Raw genomic sequence first — 17,713 nt, forward strand, 5'->3', positions numbered from 1 at the left:
ACGGCACGACGCGCGCGCGCGAGCTCGTCAACGGCCGCACTGTGGCAGGTCCTGTTCGGCTAGCTGCGTGTCGTATCACTCGTCGGTAGCGGGTCATGTTCGGCGACTTCCATGGGCTGGGTCTCACGGGTCCGTTGGACTGATGGACATATTCACAAGGTTCTTTTTATTTTCGGTGATACATCGAGGCATTCTTACACGTAGGGCGTCCACAATCGCACGCGGAAACAAAAAAGTTGTTGGGCCACAACAGCCAGAGCTTCTCCTTTCTCCATGGAAATTCCAAAACTCGGTCCGTCATGGGGCCAGTTGCCACCGGTTTTGTCGATGGAGACCATGGCTCAAACTTCTCCAGAAGCGACCAAGCCATTCTGGTGTTGTGAAGACTAATCACAAAGAAAAACGATCAAAATAATAATCAAATAAGAGACCATGGACGATTCCTGTTTTCTCGTTGCTCGAATATGACGTGAGTACGGCGGTTGGCGTGCAGCGGCACGTTCCTTCGACATGTTTTTCTCCACACACACACACAATTTCCTTTGGCTCTCGTACACTTATCTAGTGGTGGTGGCCTCGTCCCAGTGGTGGAGGTAGCTATCTGGTCCAAAATATTTTATGCATATCTTTTCGCTCGCTCTATAGCTTCCATCTTGAAAAGGAGAGCACAGCTTTGTGGTTGACGGATAGCCAATAGATACCACCTTCCGAACAGAAAATATATGTAGCCTGCTACTAATTGCAGTGGGCGTGGTTGGAGTGGCAGCAGGCCTTGGGCATGATCTCAACGTCTTGGCACCATCTTGTTGTGTGTCTCCGTGCCTTGGACTTCACTTTCATGCGGTGTGCTTTCACCTTGTTTTGTTCAGGTAAAAGCTTGGCCGCAGAGAAGAGTGAGATGTTTTTCACTTAGGAGTCCGTAGGAGTGAGTAAGGACCACTACTTGGTTGCTTACCAAGTTGTCTTGCCTATCTCACACAAAGTTGTCAATACTAACATTTGGCAATACCAACATTTGGCTAGCCAAATATTGAAAGCAAACCAATCATGCTCATATTTCTTACGGTGGTAAACTTTAATGGGCAAGTTTTATTTTAAAATTGTGTTAATATTTTTTTGCAGCAATTGTGTCAATGCTTAAAATTTCACTTTTGTAAAGATGGAAAGTAGTGTTTTGTATATAGCACAAAATTCTAAAACAAATTAGCCGCAAAGTCTCCTTTTGCAACCTTTGTTTGTTGAACTGTCACTCTGTCACCAACTCGGCATGCATATATCCTGATCTCGCTGACCCAGTGAACGATGGCATTGAAGGGAGTTCAAGGTACGAGGGACAACATGGCAGGATGACCTAGCTTTGGTTGAACAAATTTCCAAGAATCCAGTGTGTACTTCCGTTTAACGACTTCTTAACCAACTTTGTCATGCATAACAGGATCCACCAGCTTGTTTCTGTCGGTGCAGCGTGACTTGAGGGTGACAGATTTCAGAAAGAAAGATACCGTTTTTTTCTGAATAGCAACTGTAGGGTTCTTTATTGATTTTTCTTGATAAAGTCGGTGACTTAATTTATGCAGAAGCGACCGGCCAAATTAAACATACCACTGTTAACCAAGTTATATGAGAAGACAAAAATTAAATAAAGATGAGAATGGGATGGTACGTAGATGAAAGCTGACGGATTAGGACTATGCGGCTGTTCTCTGGTGTTTGACGAGGAAGTGAATACGGCTTGGTTGGCGGATGCAGTGGCACATTTCTTTTGTGTTTGACAAGCATGCACCTATCTTTAGTGACTACTTCATCTTAGTGGTGGAGGTAGCTTTCTGGTCCAGTATGATAGATGCATTTCTTTTCTTTCTTTTTGCTCTTTCTAGCTTCAACTTTTATGACTGAGCATTCCTATTATATATCCACTGCAGTGATTAGGCAGTACTATCAACTGGATGTGTGGAATTCGTATGTAATGGATTTGTCTGAAAAAATGCTTTCATAGTGCACTAAAGTTAGGTTCTACAAATTAGGCTGCAGTGTAAGCACAAATATCAGTGCTAAAACATACTCCCCTCCATCCCATAATATATCTTGAAAAACGTCTTATGAACAGAGGGAGTAAAGATAGGAGCATAACACAAATTCTAAAACCGATTTGCAGAGTTTCCTTCTGTACCCTTCGTAGGTTGGACTGTCACTCTGTCACCATGCATGCACGCTTACTGCTCCGAGAAGGCGAGATGATCAGGCACGAGGGTGTAACATGACACGCTTTGTTTGTAGCTTTGGTAGACCAAAGTTTCAGCGTGTACTTTCGCCTAACGACCTCCTAACAAACTTCGCCATGCATCACGAGAATATTTTGTCAGAAGGAAAGAGACTATTTGCAACAGCATTTTTGTTTTTTTGGTACAAATATTTGTTGGTGATATAGCATTTTTAGGGACTGTTGCCAAGGGGCATATTTTGTTGCAACAGCTTCCCACCATCCATCCATTATTTTCAAACGAAAATGTTTGGTTGTAGGGACACATCAGCAAAACTAAGGCGTCTTTTTCTCAAAATATAGATTCCCAATGTTATCACACCTCGGCTCTTATTATGGTTCTTTATTCATTTTTGGGGGTATTTATCGATTTTTCTTGATAGATAGAGACATTGTCTTCATCCTCTAGAAGGGACTGGGCCAAAGTGTACTAGTATAAAGAAACAAGAAAATAAACATAAAAATAAAAATAGGGTGGTAGTTGATAGCTGACGGATGAGGAGCTATGTGTCTGTTCATTGTGTTTGATGACGAAGGATGTAGTGGAGATAGTGTTTTCTGTGGCGGTATTTTCTACTTCCTCCATTCACTATTATGAGATGTTTTGAATATTTTAATATGAACTATGTAGGGACGGAATTGAGTGAATAAACACACTAAAACTATGTATATACATATGATTTAAAAAATGTATAAACATCTTTATAAAATCCTAAATTTTCAATTCGGCATGTTATATAATAGATCATTATTGCATATCATATTTTATTGCATTTTGGCTTGATCCTAGAAATTCTACGCAACTCAACGACCCACGGAGAGAGTTGGGGATTTCGCTATTTTCATATTTGAGTTTTTCTCAAATTTTGAAAAGAGGATCGTTTGATTTTAATTATTTTCTCCTTGAATATTTCTTTTATAAAAATAAAATAGAGGGGATAAAATGACTTTCCCAAAATAAAAAAATATTGGAGATTTAATATTAAAATCAAATAAGATTTTTATTCGGAGTTTTATCGCTATTTTATTTGAATTAAAAAATTGCACGTTTTCAAAATTGTATTTTTAGACCAAGAAAATGTTCATCTTATTCTAAATATTTTATTTAGACGGTGAAAAATTGTTTTGCCATTTTTAGATTTTTATTTTTTTCTAGGATTTGTTTTCGGCGGAAACGTATTTTAAAAACAAAAAATTGTGCGCGCCCGACTGGGCCAGCGGCCCAGCCGAGCCGGGTCGGCCTCCCAGCACCACCGCCCCGCCCGACCGACTCCGACCGGAGCACGCCGCCACCGCCGAGTCCGGGGAGGACTCCTTCTCCTTGCCCCCTTCCCCAAGCCGCCGGACCCCCCTCCTTAAATACCCCGCCCCGCCGCCTCTCACCACCACCCCGCCACCGACGCCGCCGCCGCCGCCTCGGATCCGCGCCGCCGCCCGCAAGCCGCCGCCGCCAGGAGCCCCGACGTCGTCGCCTCACCGCCGCCGACGCCGCGGCCCTCGCCGCCCCGTCGCCCGTCGCCGACCCCGCCACTATCCGCCGTCGTCGAAGCCGCCCCGCCTCGCCGGAGGTAGCAACCCCGCCGCCGCCAATTTGTTTTTTTTTTCGAAAAACCGCTCGGTTTTTTTAGAAACCTAGGTTTATTTTTTATTTTTATTTTTAGATTAGATCGGTTCGGTTTTCTCGGTTTACCTAATTAGCGGACGTTCGTCCGTACGTTTGTTTTAACGAACGGTGTTCACTCGTTAGCCACAGACAGCGAACGTTCGTCCGTACGTTTGTTTTAACGAACGGTGTTCACTCGTTAGCCACAGACAGCGAACGTTCGTTCGTTAGCCTGTTCATCAGTTTTTCTTTTTTCAGGGATTTTCCGCGATTATTTTCGATCGCGATTTCTGCCCTGATTTTCGTTTTAATTTATCTCTTCACTCGTTTATCGGAATCAGGCGATTCAAGCGTCTAGAGTTTCGTCTCGAAACCCTCTTTATGTTTAACCAACTTAAACAAGATTTTGCTACTGTAAAATTTGACTTAAGTCCAGATTAATAAACGAAGCTTGTTTCTTTCGCAGTTTGAGTTTCGTTGCTTCATTAGAATTGATTCTTTTTGCAAATCAGAGTTCTTAAGTTAAACTTTCTGGTTAGATCTCTTATTTGAGTTTTACCCATGCTTCTAGTTGAGTGCTTATTGTATGCTTATTTGTTTGCGATAGAGTACCCGGAGGCGAAGCGTGCTACTACGAGTCTCTAGGTTTCACGGATCATTAGCAAGGCAAGTAACACTTTGATCATACCTCTTCACTACCCAATTTTATTGCATTAGATCAATCCTCAAACAATTGCATGGTTAGGATCTGATTAATATGTGGGTTTTGGGAAGTAGATGAGGTAGTACCTATTGTCCTGTTTATTATCAAACCTTTGGGAGTTACTTTACGTTGCTTATATTGCTATGCTATGATTGTAGACGTGGATTGGGTGAGTGTATCCATGACAAATGTGAGTATTGTTATTTAATGGTTAACTTAAGGTGGCTACTTTAATACACATCTGGGTGGATTGAGGCACCTGGGAAACCCAGTATTGCCTGTATTTTTGGAAATCTCGGGGTACCGTGTGATTCTCCTATGGACCGCCACCCAGGCTCAAAGGGATCATAAGATTATTCATGCTAGAAACTTCCGTGTGCAGCCACAAGCTATTATGGGCTCTAGCATAGTTGAGTAAGTTGCAAGACCTCTTTTAGTGGTGGGCTAGCAGATGTAGGGGAAAGTAGGTGTAACTGTCCACCCAGAGTAAAGAGTTATTGTTTCAGAAAGAATGTGTCTCGATTCTCCGACCATGGATGTATTCGAGTCTTGTGGGGAAAAGTGCGCAAACCTCTGTAGAGTGTACAAACTAATCATGGTTAGCCGTGTCCCCGGTTATGGACGTTTTGAGTATCTAGTTGTTGGATTATCATGTGGATCCCATCACTCTTAATATAATTTGATTGGGATTAATGTTGATGCTTAATTGGGATTGAGTTGCGTGAACCTTCTCAATGTTTAACAACCACCATGATAGTTAAATAAAAATTTATTCCTTTATTGTAGGAAAAAATTGGCTTTATGCAAAACTGTAACCATAGAGCTTTCCACCAGCCATATATGCATGTAGTGATAGCATTATTCTGTTCATTACTCTATGTGTTATATTGCCAGCATATTCCATGTGCTGACCCATTTCGGGCTGCAACGTTCATGTTGCAGACTTTTCAGACGACGAGTAAGGTGCCTTAGGTCGTGATCTTTCACTCAGTGATGCCGTTGGAGTTGATGGACTCACTTTATCTTCCAAGTATTCCGTTGTTATTATTTTAGATGGCCTTAAACCATATTTATTGTAATAAGTTCTCTTTTGAGACATTCGATGTAATAAGTGAGTGATTGCTACTCTGTTATAAATCATTCAAGTATTGTGCATGTCAGCATTACCGATCCAGGGATGACACTGAAGCATATAGATCAGTCTGTCTGAGGTCTGGTCGCTACAATCTTATAATAGTGAACTAAGAGCATCTCTAGCAGACCCCGCATCCCGCCAACCAACATTTCACGTTTGTAGTTCGCGGAAAAATTGTTTTTGTAGTCCTCAGCGAAAAGCCGTAGAGGCAGACCCTGCAAAGCCGACCTGCATCCTGTTTTACGGGTCGACTTTGTAGGGTCTGCCTCTGCGGCCGTCCTCCCCCCGGCCCACAAAAAATAAATTTGCACCTCGATTTGCATTTCTTTGCATTTTTAACCACATTGGATACATAGGACATCACCAAATCTTTGCTAGAAAAGCAAGACCAAAGAAAACAAGAACGACAAGTATGCATTTTAGAAGATTTTCAACTTCCATAACTGCTCCCACTAGTTGAAGCAATATCTTCTCCATGCATTCATTGTTGATCTGCGGATTCTTGATCTTACATTCTTCATTCTCCATCTTTGGTTCTAAGAAAGAAGTAGATGTTGCTTCCCCTCTAGTTGCACATCCATGCGTTTCATTGCCTTCGATTGCACTAAGGAGTGCACGAACGTCTATCAGTTTTCTTTCTATCAATAAATCAATGTATTCGCCTTCTCAAAACCAAAATGAGCATCCATCTTCCTACATGCATGATGAATGTTCGAAATGAGCAAACATAATGAGCTATCGAAATGAGCCGAATGCAAAACAACACGTATCCCGTCGTTTTCGCATTTGAAGAACACCCATCCGGGGTGCTTCGGCGTGCCCGAAGTCAGCCGTAGCACTGTCTGCGAGCAGTCGTCGCACTGTATGAGCGGCATCGGCGAGCCATAGAGTCTCTGCGAGGGCCGAGCCCGGCAGACGGACGGCCAAATCCATGCCGGCAAATCATCAGCGGCGGCGAGCGGACGAACCCGCACCTGCATGCGGCGATGTGCCTTTGACGGGGCTACGCGAGGTGCTCCCGACCATTCCATAGCTTGGCGCAGCCGTCGGCGGCCGGGAAAGCCAAATCCGGCCGCCCGCGATGAAGCGCCGCAGATCCGCAAGGTCCCGGCCCGCCGACGCAGGAGGAGGGGGAAGGGGGGCGGAGGGCAACCTCGTGCGTGTGGAAGCTTTTTGGCGTGCTCCCGCCGGCCACTTTCACTGAAATCTTGGGCGGCGGCGGGACAGCGGGACGAGGGGGAGAAGGGAGGTGGTTGATGGGGAAAAATGCGGGCTGAAATGTCCCCCCCCACCAACCGCTCCCGCTATACGCAGGGCACCGACGGGCCGGGGGGAGGGGGACCCGCGAATACGCGGGTTGGGGACGAGTTTTTGCCGCGCCCCTCAAAATTTTTTGCGGGCCGGTCGCGTTTGCGGGGTTTGTTCGGGCGGGATTTTCACCGCCGGCCCGCATTTTGACGGTTATTTTGCGAGTCGGGGCCTTTTGCGGAGTCTGCTAGAGTTGCTCTAAGGGAGTATCATTTTTCTATTGACAAGCATGCGCGCCTTGCGCGCCTTATGGTTTAGTGACTACTTCGTCGATCTCAGTGGTGGACATAGCTTTCTGGTCTGGGTCCAATATAATGTATATGCATTTCTTCCCTTTATGCTCTTCTAGCTTCAACTTGAAAGGATCACAACTTTGTGGATGGTGGATGGATACCTTTCTAATCGAGCATTTTACTATCCATTGTGGTCATTAGGCACTATCATTGCAACAAGAAATTCACCCCGAACATAATTATAATGGTGTCATTTATCTTCTTCTTTTTTATACGTACATATCTCAAGACTTGTTACTGTTCTTAATACTTCTTTCTGGAAGTGTGTCACAGTCAAACTTCTCTATAACCATTTCATCATGGTGGTGGTTATAGACTCGACCTATCAGCGATGAAATCTCCGATTTAAGGTCCCGCATGTCTCCACGGTGAGACATCATATCTGTCGAGCAAGAAGACGTCTTACGGTGTCTTCATCTTCAGTAACGTTCAAACTCCACGACTTCAGAAACGCTGGATTAATTTTACCTTGATTTGCTCCTTTTTTTTTGCGAAATTGTTTTGCTCATTTCATGCAATCTCGATGCATGCATACCAAAGCCCATATATCCCTCAGAAAACAGGAGGTGCAAAAGCTCAGGCCACAGAAGATCTCGAGCACGCCATGATGATACATACAGTGAAGATTTTCCTGCGCAGCGTGCGAAATGGAGAATGGCCCCCACGTCTTGAAAGCCGCTCGTGGGGTTCACGCGAACCGGCGCAAACAAACTTCATCTGGCCCCACCTGTCAGACACGGCAGCTCCTGTTCATTCATTCCCTCCGTCGCAGGCCGTCTCGTAGCGGGTGAATTTTACCAGCCCCGCCGAATACTACCATTCAGCCACCGTATCCCTCGCTCTATCAGTAGAAATTAATAACAAAATCTTTTTTTCCCAAGAATATGACAGATCGTGATTATTTTCTGCTTGTACTCATTGAAGCAGTAGAATATTTTTTTCTCTCGAAGAAAAGTAGTGGTAGGGGAAATCGACAAAAAATAAATGAGCACATTTTTTTAGCTTAGCTGGTGGGTGGAAACCGAAAAGGCAAGTCCCCCCCTCTTGTGACGTATAGTCATCTATCTTGACTTCCACAAGCATTATTCCAGCATCTTTCGGCACAAACCCTTAGATTTCACCGTTTTTAGCAGACACCATTCCACATTTTTATGTATGTTTTTTAGGAAAGTGTCCATATATATCTATATATATCTAAATGTACATTTCTATATATCATTTTTAGGGAAAGCATTTATACATATCTATTTTACATGGTATTAAGTTGGAGCAAGTCCACTTTGTTAACTATTTTCATGTTTTTAGAACGCCCATATAACCTTTAACATTCAGGGGGGAAATTCGGCCGCAGATGTATTATACCTTGAATACATAACCGTGAAGAAGAGGTGTATTGCAGTTGTAGGTTTACAATATATTACATGTTCGAGGAGACGCTAAACCAGCCACCTCAACAATGATTGATGAGTTGACTGATGTTTTGGGTAATAGATTACATTATATTCAAGTCGATGTCTTTTAATAATCTAGAGAAATATATACACAACGGTGTACACATCGTGATGCCACGCCTAATGATGAGGTGTTTTATACTCCAATACTAAAATAACTTGACACCTCATTGCATCTCTTCTTATAATAACCAAAAAAAAAAGAATAAGAACCAATAAACCGCGATCGTGAATCCTTAAACCCTTTTCAGGGATGTATCTCCAAATAATTAAAATATCAGGGGCATATCCGTAAGGACGCAATACCGCCCAGAAACGGAACCGAAAGCTAATGATTCATGAGGGGCTAAAGCATTAAAAATATCCCTCCATTACCATTACTCCCTTCCATCTCCCTCCCAACTTCTCCTCCCCCCTTCGTCTCCAGTTCCGACTTCTTCACTTCTTCTTCCTCGCGCCGCCGCTCCCCGCTCGCCTCCGATCACGAACTCGGCCCCGTCAATGGTCGCCGGCGGCTGGCGTAAACCCCCGACGGACTCGTGAGAGGATCTCCTCTTCGGCCTGGCCATGGTACATCCGTTCTTGATCTCCCCTGTTTTTCTCCGGTCATAATTCCCCGCCGGAGTTGGAGCTTTATCCATTCCAGTTCCAGGCGACGTGGATGGAGTTCCGTTACGTTTCGGTGCTTTTTTTTTCCTGGGAGGAGATGCGTAACGCCTCCTCCCTGAATTCGCGCTGCTCTCCGCCGCCTTTTTGCCGAGTCGTTGGGTTCATTCATAGCACGGACGGCGGTTCAGAAAATCGAATCCCTCCGAGCTCGTGGGTTCCGGCCGCTGAATTCTCTATCAGAATCCGCGCGCAGAGCTTTCCGTGATGAGACGATGATGATGATTCGCGGAGAATTGTTTCGTGTAGTCTTCTTGTATGGGATTCACTGAATTGCGTTCAAGATTGGATTTTTGGAATTCTCGGAATCAAACTGTTTTGGGGGGTTTTATCACCTTTCTCGCGAGGAGTCAGCAGCCTGGCCGGCGCTCCGGCAATTCTCGTCGACGCACTTTCCGTTTTAGAAAATTCTGTAGCTATGGCAGGTGCTCTGCTTGCGAATAAGAAGTCAGGCAGAGGTTAAATGAGTATCCATAATTTGAAATCTCTTTCCGTTTCGTAGACCGAGGTCGTGCCAATTCGGTTGGAACAGCGAAATTCTCTGTGAAAATTGTATCTCTTCACGCACGTTTTCTGTTTTTTTAGTTGTTTTTTCTTTTGAGTGCGACAGAGGTTGTTTGCTGCTGTTGCAGAGTTCTTAACCCCGGTGAAGGTTTCTTTGCTTCGGGGCCACCCTTACAGTAGATTTCAGAGCGCGCCTTGGCATAGCTTCACCGTCCTCCCTTGGTTCATCCGATCGAGTTTCACATTGCTTTACCTCGTTCCTGCCTCTGCCCTCTCTGAAACCTCTGCACATGTATGTACGATGATGCGCTCGCTCTCTGTTGGTTCTGACGGCTCGTCCACGCAGGGTCCGGCGCCCGGCGACTCGAAGCGGTTCTCCGGCGTGGTGCCGCCGGCGGCGCTCGTCTTCCTCGCGCTGGTGTTCGTCGCCGGCGCCATCGTCACGCTCCATCACAAGGAGGTGCGTGCTGTTTGCTGTGCTGTGGATAACTGAACATGATATGTTGATGGTGATCACATTTCGCGTCACACGAATGAGGCGCCGTGATGCTGCAGAAGTGTCACGCCTGACCTGCCCGGTTGTTTCCCTGCAGAACCTGTCCATACTGCAGGTGCAGCCACGAGAGCTGGCCGCTAACGAGGACTCGTTCAGGTCCGTGCCCCCGGCCAGCGATCTGCGCGTCGCCGGGGACGACGTGACCGAGACGCCGTCGGCGGAACAGGCGACGCCACCGGTGGAACAAACGACGACGCTGGTGGAGCAAACGACACCGCCGGTGGAACAGGCGACGACGCAGGTGGAGCAAACAAGGCCGTCGGTGGAACAGGCGACGACGCCGGTGGAGCAAACGACGCCGCCGGTGGAAGAAGCCCCTGACATCTGCGAGGTCAGTAAGTCAGAGACTCATTGATTTCAGTTTCGGAACACTTGCTGAACAACTGTTGCTTGCAGAGCCAGTGCAGGCCTCCGGGCAGCGAGGCGCTGCCGAGGGGCATCGTGCAGGACAAGTCCAACTTCGAGTTCGAGTCGCTGGGCGGCAACCCCGGGCGGAAGGGGGTCGCCGCCGGCCGGCCGGCGAAGAGCCTCCTGGCGATCCCCGTCGGCATCAAGCAGAAGGCCGTCGTCGACAAGCTCGTCTCCAAGGTGCGCGCCGTACATGCATGATCATTCAGTTTTTGCTGATCAGCTTAATTCTCGATGCTTAACTGTTCGCCGTGATCATGGCCGTGCAGTTCCCGGCGGCGAACTTCGCGGTGATGCTGTTCCACTACGACGGCGCGGTGGACGGGTGGAGCGACCTGCCGTGGTCGCGCCGCGCGGTGCACGTGGCGGCGGTGGACCAGACCAAGTGGTGGTTCGGCAAGCGGTTCCTGCACCCGGACCTCGTCGCCGACTACGACTACATCTTCCTCTGGGACGAGGACATCGAGGTGGACGGCTTCGACCCCATGAGGTACCTCAGGATCGTCAGGAAGGAGGGGCTCGAGATCTCGCAGCCGGCGCTGGACCACCGGTCGCAGATCCACCACCGGCTCACGGCCCGCGCGCGCCACGGCGGGACGGTGCACCGGCGGTTCTACAAGACGGCCGGAGGCGGGAGGTGCTACGGCAACAGCACGGGGCCGCCGTGCACGGGGTGGGTGGAGATGATGGTGCCGGTGTTCTCGCGGGCGGCGTGGCGGTGCGCGTGGCGGATGATCCAGAACGACCTCGTCTTCGCCTGGGGGCTCGACTTCAAGCTCGGGTACTGCGCGCAGGGCGACCGGAGCACGAACGTCGGCATCGTCGACAGCGAGTACGTGCTCCACCGCGGCATCCCCACGCTGGGTGACGGCGGCGGCAAGGGGCCCGCGCCGAAGGCGAAGGCGTCGTCGGCAACGTCGGCGGACAGGTATGCAGTGCGGCTGCGATCGTATAAGGAGCTGCAGATATTCAACAAGAGGTGGAAGGAGGCGGTGGCGGAGGACATGTGCTGGACGGACCCCTACCCGCAGCCGCCGACGCCGACGCCCAAGGGATGACCCACGGTGCCCGCCGCCGGCGATGTCCTTTGCGGTTGAGTAGATGACATAGAAGATACATCAAAATTTACAGGTCTAGAGAGCTTCAGATAACATGTCATGTACAGATCTCTTTCTCCCCGGTCAATAAGATAGGTTCAAAGACGATGTAATTATCATAATTTTCGGTAAAAAGATGGATTAAAAAAAGGGAGTACCTAGAGCTCATCTAGATGAGAAATAATTTGATCTCATTCACTTTGAAAACAAGAACAGATATAACCCATGTCAGCACACACGCATCTTATAGCATCACATCCAATGACTATAAAAGATGAATGAGACCAAATTATATCTCATCTAGATGAGTTCTAGCAAAACTGTTAAAAAAAATGAAGTTTTAAGTTTTTGACATGTCAGGTTTACCATAGCTTTCAGAATACTGAATTGGTGATTTTCTAAAACTCACGGACTCAACTTTTTTTTTTGTTTTAAAAAAACTTATCAGGCTTTCCGAAATTGTCCGGCTCAACTTCCACACAATTGAATCAAGCTTTCAGGATTTGATGGTCTCGGCAGTTAGCAACTTGTTGCATTGACATTAGAGCATCTCCAACAGCCGCCCAATGCATGGCGCCGAAAAAATGAGTTTACAGCGCGTAAGTAGTTTTTTTAGGGCGCTAGAAGACGTTTGCTCTAATTGTGCAGCGCGCGCGAATCCAGCGGTCCCAATCAAGCGGTCCCATCTGCAGCAGCACAAAGTTTGCAGCGCGTGCGACCGGGCACACTAAATATGCTGCGCGCGATGCCGTTTTGATGCGCGCGCTGCATTAGTTATAGCGCGCGCGCTTTTTGCGCAGCTGCTGGAGACTTCAAATAGGGTCCGCGCGCGCTAAAAGCAGTTTTTATACCGCGCGCCGCTTATATAGCGCCTCTGTTGGAGATGCTCTTATGTTAGACGATATAAAAACATCAAAATTGCAGGTCTAGTGAGAGAGCTTGGAATAAACAAAACTAGAATCTAAGAAGACATGCATTTAGAAGCCAATCACAAAGGGATTCATGGTGTTCCAACAATCCCAAGCCTGCTTGGCCAAAAGAGCATGTAAAATAAATGGAGACCCCAAAAGCACATGCCTCCATGCCCCGGTGTAATAGTTTTTTTCCTGTGTCAACCAATGCATTTTCCTTTGTTCCTTTTCCTCACTCCACTAGAAGTCCGGAACAATATGAGTTAAATCATCACACAAACCAGCATGGAAATTAGGTACTTTTACATATGGACCGTATATTGGAGATGCTCTAAGTAAGATAGGTCCAAAGACGATGTGATTATCATATTTTTCGGTAAAAAGGTGGATTGATGAAGTTTTCAGTTTTTGACATGTCAGGTTTATCATAATTTTTAGAATACTGAATTAGTGCTTTTCTAAAACTGATGGACTCAACTTTTATTGTTTTAAAAAAACTTATCAGGCTTTCCAAAATTGTCCGGCTCAACTTCCAGAAAATTGAATCAAACTTTCAGAATTTGATGGTCCGAGAAAATCAGATCCGACCATGGTGATGATGCATTGGAAGAACAAATGGCGGTTAGCAACTTGTTGTTGCATTGACATTCTCTTAGACGATATGGAAACATCAAAATTGCAGGTCTAGTTAGAGAGCTTAGAGTTTCAGATGCAATGTGACAATACATATCTGTGATTCTCTTCGAGAATAAACAAAACTAAAATCAAAGAAGATGTGCATTTAGAAGGCGGTCACAAAGGGATTCGCGGTTTTCCAACAATCCCAAGCCTACTTGGACAAAAGAGCATGTAAAATAAATGGAGACTGCAAAAGCACATGCCTCCATGCCCCCGGTGTAATAGTTTTTTTCCAGCGTCAACCAATGCATTTTCCTCCGTTCCTTTTTCTCACTCCACTAGAAGTACGGAACAATGTGAGTTAAATCATCACACAAACCAGCATGGAAATTGAAACACCCATGGCATACATATACAATGCTTGGATAAGATGTTTAATCAAATTTGTATCATCAAAACTTTATGTGGCCACCTCCAGAATTACCATAGCAGAAGCTTGGTTCTCAATACTACACTTCTTACCAAACATAAGGGAACACTTAGACGTGTTCAGCTACTAACATGTTCCCTCTCACACTTAGACAAAATATTATTAATACTCAAAGACTGGTCAAATTCAATTGAAATAACATCACACAACCATCTGCAAAAAGCAAATGCGACCTCCCCAGTGCTTGCCTACCCATGCTAAATTCTTGGAACACTCTCCTATAAATGGCATCGATCAAAAGAATAGAGAGCATCTGAACCAGCAAAAGAAATGAATAAGACAATAGGGGATCGCCTTGTCGGAGGCTTTGGGTTGGGGAATAGGACGCCATCCTTGTCCATGGAAGCATATAGAATATGCAAGAATAGGCGCATAAGTCATAATCCAACTAGTCAAATATTATTTTCGGCACGATGACCAAGGCGCATAACTATAGAGGTGATAGGGCAAATTTACCCTTGGCAAATTTGTTAGTTAGTGGCAAGTAAATCAATGAGTCCAGGAAAGTAAGAGATACATGCAATCGAGATAGAGATAGTTTCCTTCTTTTGATACAAGAAGAGATACAGGAAATCAGGAGAGGGATACTTTCCACTTTCTGGAGGGATAAAAAGGGAATTATGAGGATTTAGAAGAAATGCACTTTACATTGTGGAATTTTATCAAAAAACAAATGCACCTTATATAAAGGAACAGAGGGAAGGTCTAGTCCACTCATTCACAGTCTTTCATCAAATCCATCTTATAAGCACAAAATTTAGACCCTCAACTATATACCTTGTAGAAAATTGCCCTACCAAACATCGAAGTATCTTGTATAGTGTCACCGTCCTTCCTTTCCTTTAATTGAGGGATTGAAATGCTTCACAACACGCATAATATCCTCAGCAAAGCAAAATATTTGAAGAAATTTTCAGAATATTTCTAGATCCAAATGGTCATCAACTTCCTATTGGATAGTTGACTCAATTCACAAATCTTCAAGTGTGAAATTGGAGTTAAAAACTCACCATGTTTTTTAAACAAAGGATGAGTCCAAATGGATCCTATATTGCATTTTCATCAAAGCATGGAGTAGTAACTTACACAGAAGGCCCTAATAACAAACTAAAAGTTAAAGAGAAGTCCATGAAACATGCAAAGAATACCCTCAACAAAGATGCAAAAATGCACTCGGGTAGAACCTATTTCGCCCGTATTAGGAACGAGATCTCAAACACTACACATCTAGGACTCCACCTAGAAGCAACACTACCTGTGTTTTAGCATCGAGGACATGAGGAATAAACTTTGTCCTCATTCGACTCTAGATACGACAACTTGTTGGAGAAGACAAATAGTCGACAGGCAACGCAACTCCATCAAAAGCACCATCATTGATGCTCACGGTCCCAGTGTGCAACATATCCATGTTTCAATCACAACTAATCCAGCAGGTAACAATGAGCAGCTCCTTTTTTGGAGTACGGGACAACTCCACCCTCGTCGGAAGCTTAGATCTGAAGGCATCAGTGGAGCCAGCCAAGGTGGGATCCCCCACCGATGTCCCTTCTACCATCGCAACAATAAGGAGGGAATTGAAGGAAGCCCACACCAGCTCGTCCTAGTGCCCAGTTGAACATATTTGGGTGTGTGTGTGTGTGCGTGGGCGTGTGTGAAAGGATCGAGATGGACCTAGAGGGGGGGGGGGGTGAATAGGTACAATTACAAATTTTAATTGTTACTTAGCAATTTTGGGCAATAATGCGAAATATGAAGTTTAGCCTAACAATTGCAAGTATGATGCTATGAGCTAAGCAAGGTAACCAAGTAACACAAGTAGGAGAGTAAGCAAGTACAATATGATATAAGTAAGACTAAGAGACAGGTAACCACAAGTAGGGAGTTAGGGTTAGGGATAACCACAACTCTGAGAGATGAGGATGTATGCCGATGTTCACTTCCTTGGAGGGAAGCTACGTCACCGTTTAGAGAGGTGGATGTTACCACGAAGGCACACCAACGCCACGAAGGCTCACCCTATTCTCTCTTTGAGACAACACCATGAAGGCGTTTCTCAACCACTAGCGGTAGACCTTGGGGTGGTCTCCGAACCCTCACAAACTTTCCAGGGGTAATCACAAAGTTCGATTCCTCTCCGAATGACTCCTACTGCCTAGGAGTCTCCAACCTCCAAGAGTAACAAGAGCGTTGGGAAATGCTCAAGAACTTGCTCAAATCACGAATTCCTTTGGTGAAAAGAAGGGGAAGGAGTGGATCTATCACTTGATTGGAGAACTTCTCTCAAATGCTCCTAAATCCCTTGGGGATCTAGGACTTGCTGTTGGGGATCAAGAGAGGCAGTGAGATGTGTTCTTAGAAAGCTCAAAGTGAATGGTCAGTCTTATCCCGTGACAGGGAGAAGGCTATATATAGTGATAATGTAAAACAGACCATTGAGCCACACAGTGTGTTGGAGCTGTCGGACGTCCGGTAAGTACCGGACGACTGGTGACTCAGATTGGACCGGACGTCCGGCCGGGCCGTCGGTCGTCCGGTCGTTGGAAAGCCTACCAGGCCACAGAAGTCGCATGGGCCACACAGCCAGCGGACGTCCGGAAGACGCCGATCGTCCGGTGGCCGGACATCCGATGGGGTCGAAAATCCATTAATAACCGTTCTGTTGGGTCAGTACCGGACATCCGGAGAGGAATGGCCGTCCGGTGACCGGTCATCCGTTGAGACCGGACTTCCGCTAATATTCATTCTGTGAAGATGCACCGGATACCCGGGGAGAGCCGGATGCCCGATCGGCTGTGAGAGGTCGGACATAATCTTGAGACATAATCCGCTAATATATATCCACACACGGTCCTTGAGACATAATCCTGAGATGTACTTGAGACATAATCCTTGAGACATAATCCTGAGATGTACTTGATAAACATGATTAGTCCCAATATGCATGTTGTCATCAACATCAAAATACGATTAAGGGCATGATTGCACTTTCAATCTCCCCCTTTTGGTAGTTGATGACAACGTGCATGCACTTCACAATATGTAAAAAAAACTTTGAATATCAAATGGATTTGTTGTGCAGCTCCCCCTAAACATGTGCATAAACAAAATAATCGTGAAGAGAGCCCCCCCTCAATACGATACCAACACAACCAAATCTCATCAACAAGATAACAAGATAACATAAAACAGAATGGGCTCCATAAATGGTTCATCACTCATAGCATAGTACATAATAAGATAGTACATAATATCATAACATTACATAGATAAGTGCCTACTCCCCCTTGGCATCAAATACCCAAAAGGGTCATAAAATCATCACATAGCATCATCATCATCAAGAGCACCACTGCCACTAGCCTTGTCAAAGAAATCAGCCCACTCAGGACCCGAGGGAAAACCAAAGTGAGAAGGTGGTTCATCAGGAAGACGTTCATCGTCACTAACATCGTAAACTCTGGAGTCTCTCAGACGAGCCTTTAGAGCATTCTTGGAGGTGACCATGCGAGTGACAACATCGTGATTTTGGGAGCAATGAAAGGTGAACACCTTCATCATGGCAAAGTGAGCCTTCCCAAGAAAGTGAGCTATGCGCCCAAAGGATGTAGATCCAGAAGAAGTAGAACGAGCAGGAGGAGGAACACTAGCAGCAGTCTGACGAGCAAGAGCAGGGTCCTTAGGGACCCAATCATCTGCCATGTGAGGTG

General features: G+C 45.8%; 1 protein-coding gene across 1 annotated transcript; it reads left to right on the forward strand.

Moving 5' to 3' along the window:
- Positions 1-9,102: 9,102 nt before the first annotated feature.
- Positions 9,103-12,147, forward strand: LOC123071993 (uncharacterized). Its single transcript, XM_044495570.1, has 5 exons — positions 9,103-9,323; positions 10,270-10,383; positions 10,517-10,810; positions 10,876-11,067; positions 11,157-12,147. The coding sequence occupies exons 1-5, from the start codon at positions 9,321-9,323 to the stop codon at positions 11,943-11,945; spliced, it is 1,392 nt and encodes a 463-aa protein (XP_044351505.1). The 5' UTR covers positions 9,103-9,320; the 3' UTR covers positions 11,946-12,147.
- Positions 12,148-17,713: the final 5,566 nt, after the last annotated feature.

This window comes from Triticum aestivum, chromosome 3B, assembly GCF_018294505.1.
Source record: "Triticum aestivum cultivar Chinese Spring chromosome 3B, IWGSC CS RefSeq v2.1, whole genome shotgun sequence".
In the NCBI taxonomy this organism is placed as follows: domain Eukaryota; kingdom Viridiplantae; phylum Streptophyta; class Magnoliopsida; order Poales; family Poaceae; genus Triticum; species Triticum aestivum.

Excerpts from the sequence above, each read along its gene's own strand:
- LOC123071993 (XM_044495570.1), top strand. Across the intron at positions 10,811-10,875 it reads AAGCCCCTGACATCTGCGAG|AGCCAGTGCAGGCCTCCGGG; the intron begins GTCAGTAAGTCA and ends TGTTGCTTGCAG. Across the intron at positions 11,068-11,156 it reads TCGACAAGCTCGTCTCCAAG|TTCCCGGCGGCGAACTTCGC; the intron begins GTGCGCGCCGTA and ends ATGGCCGTGCAG.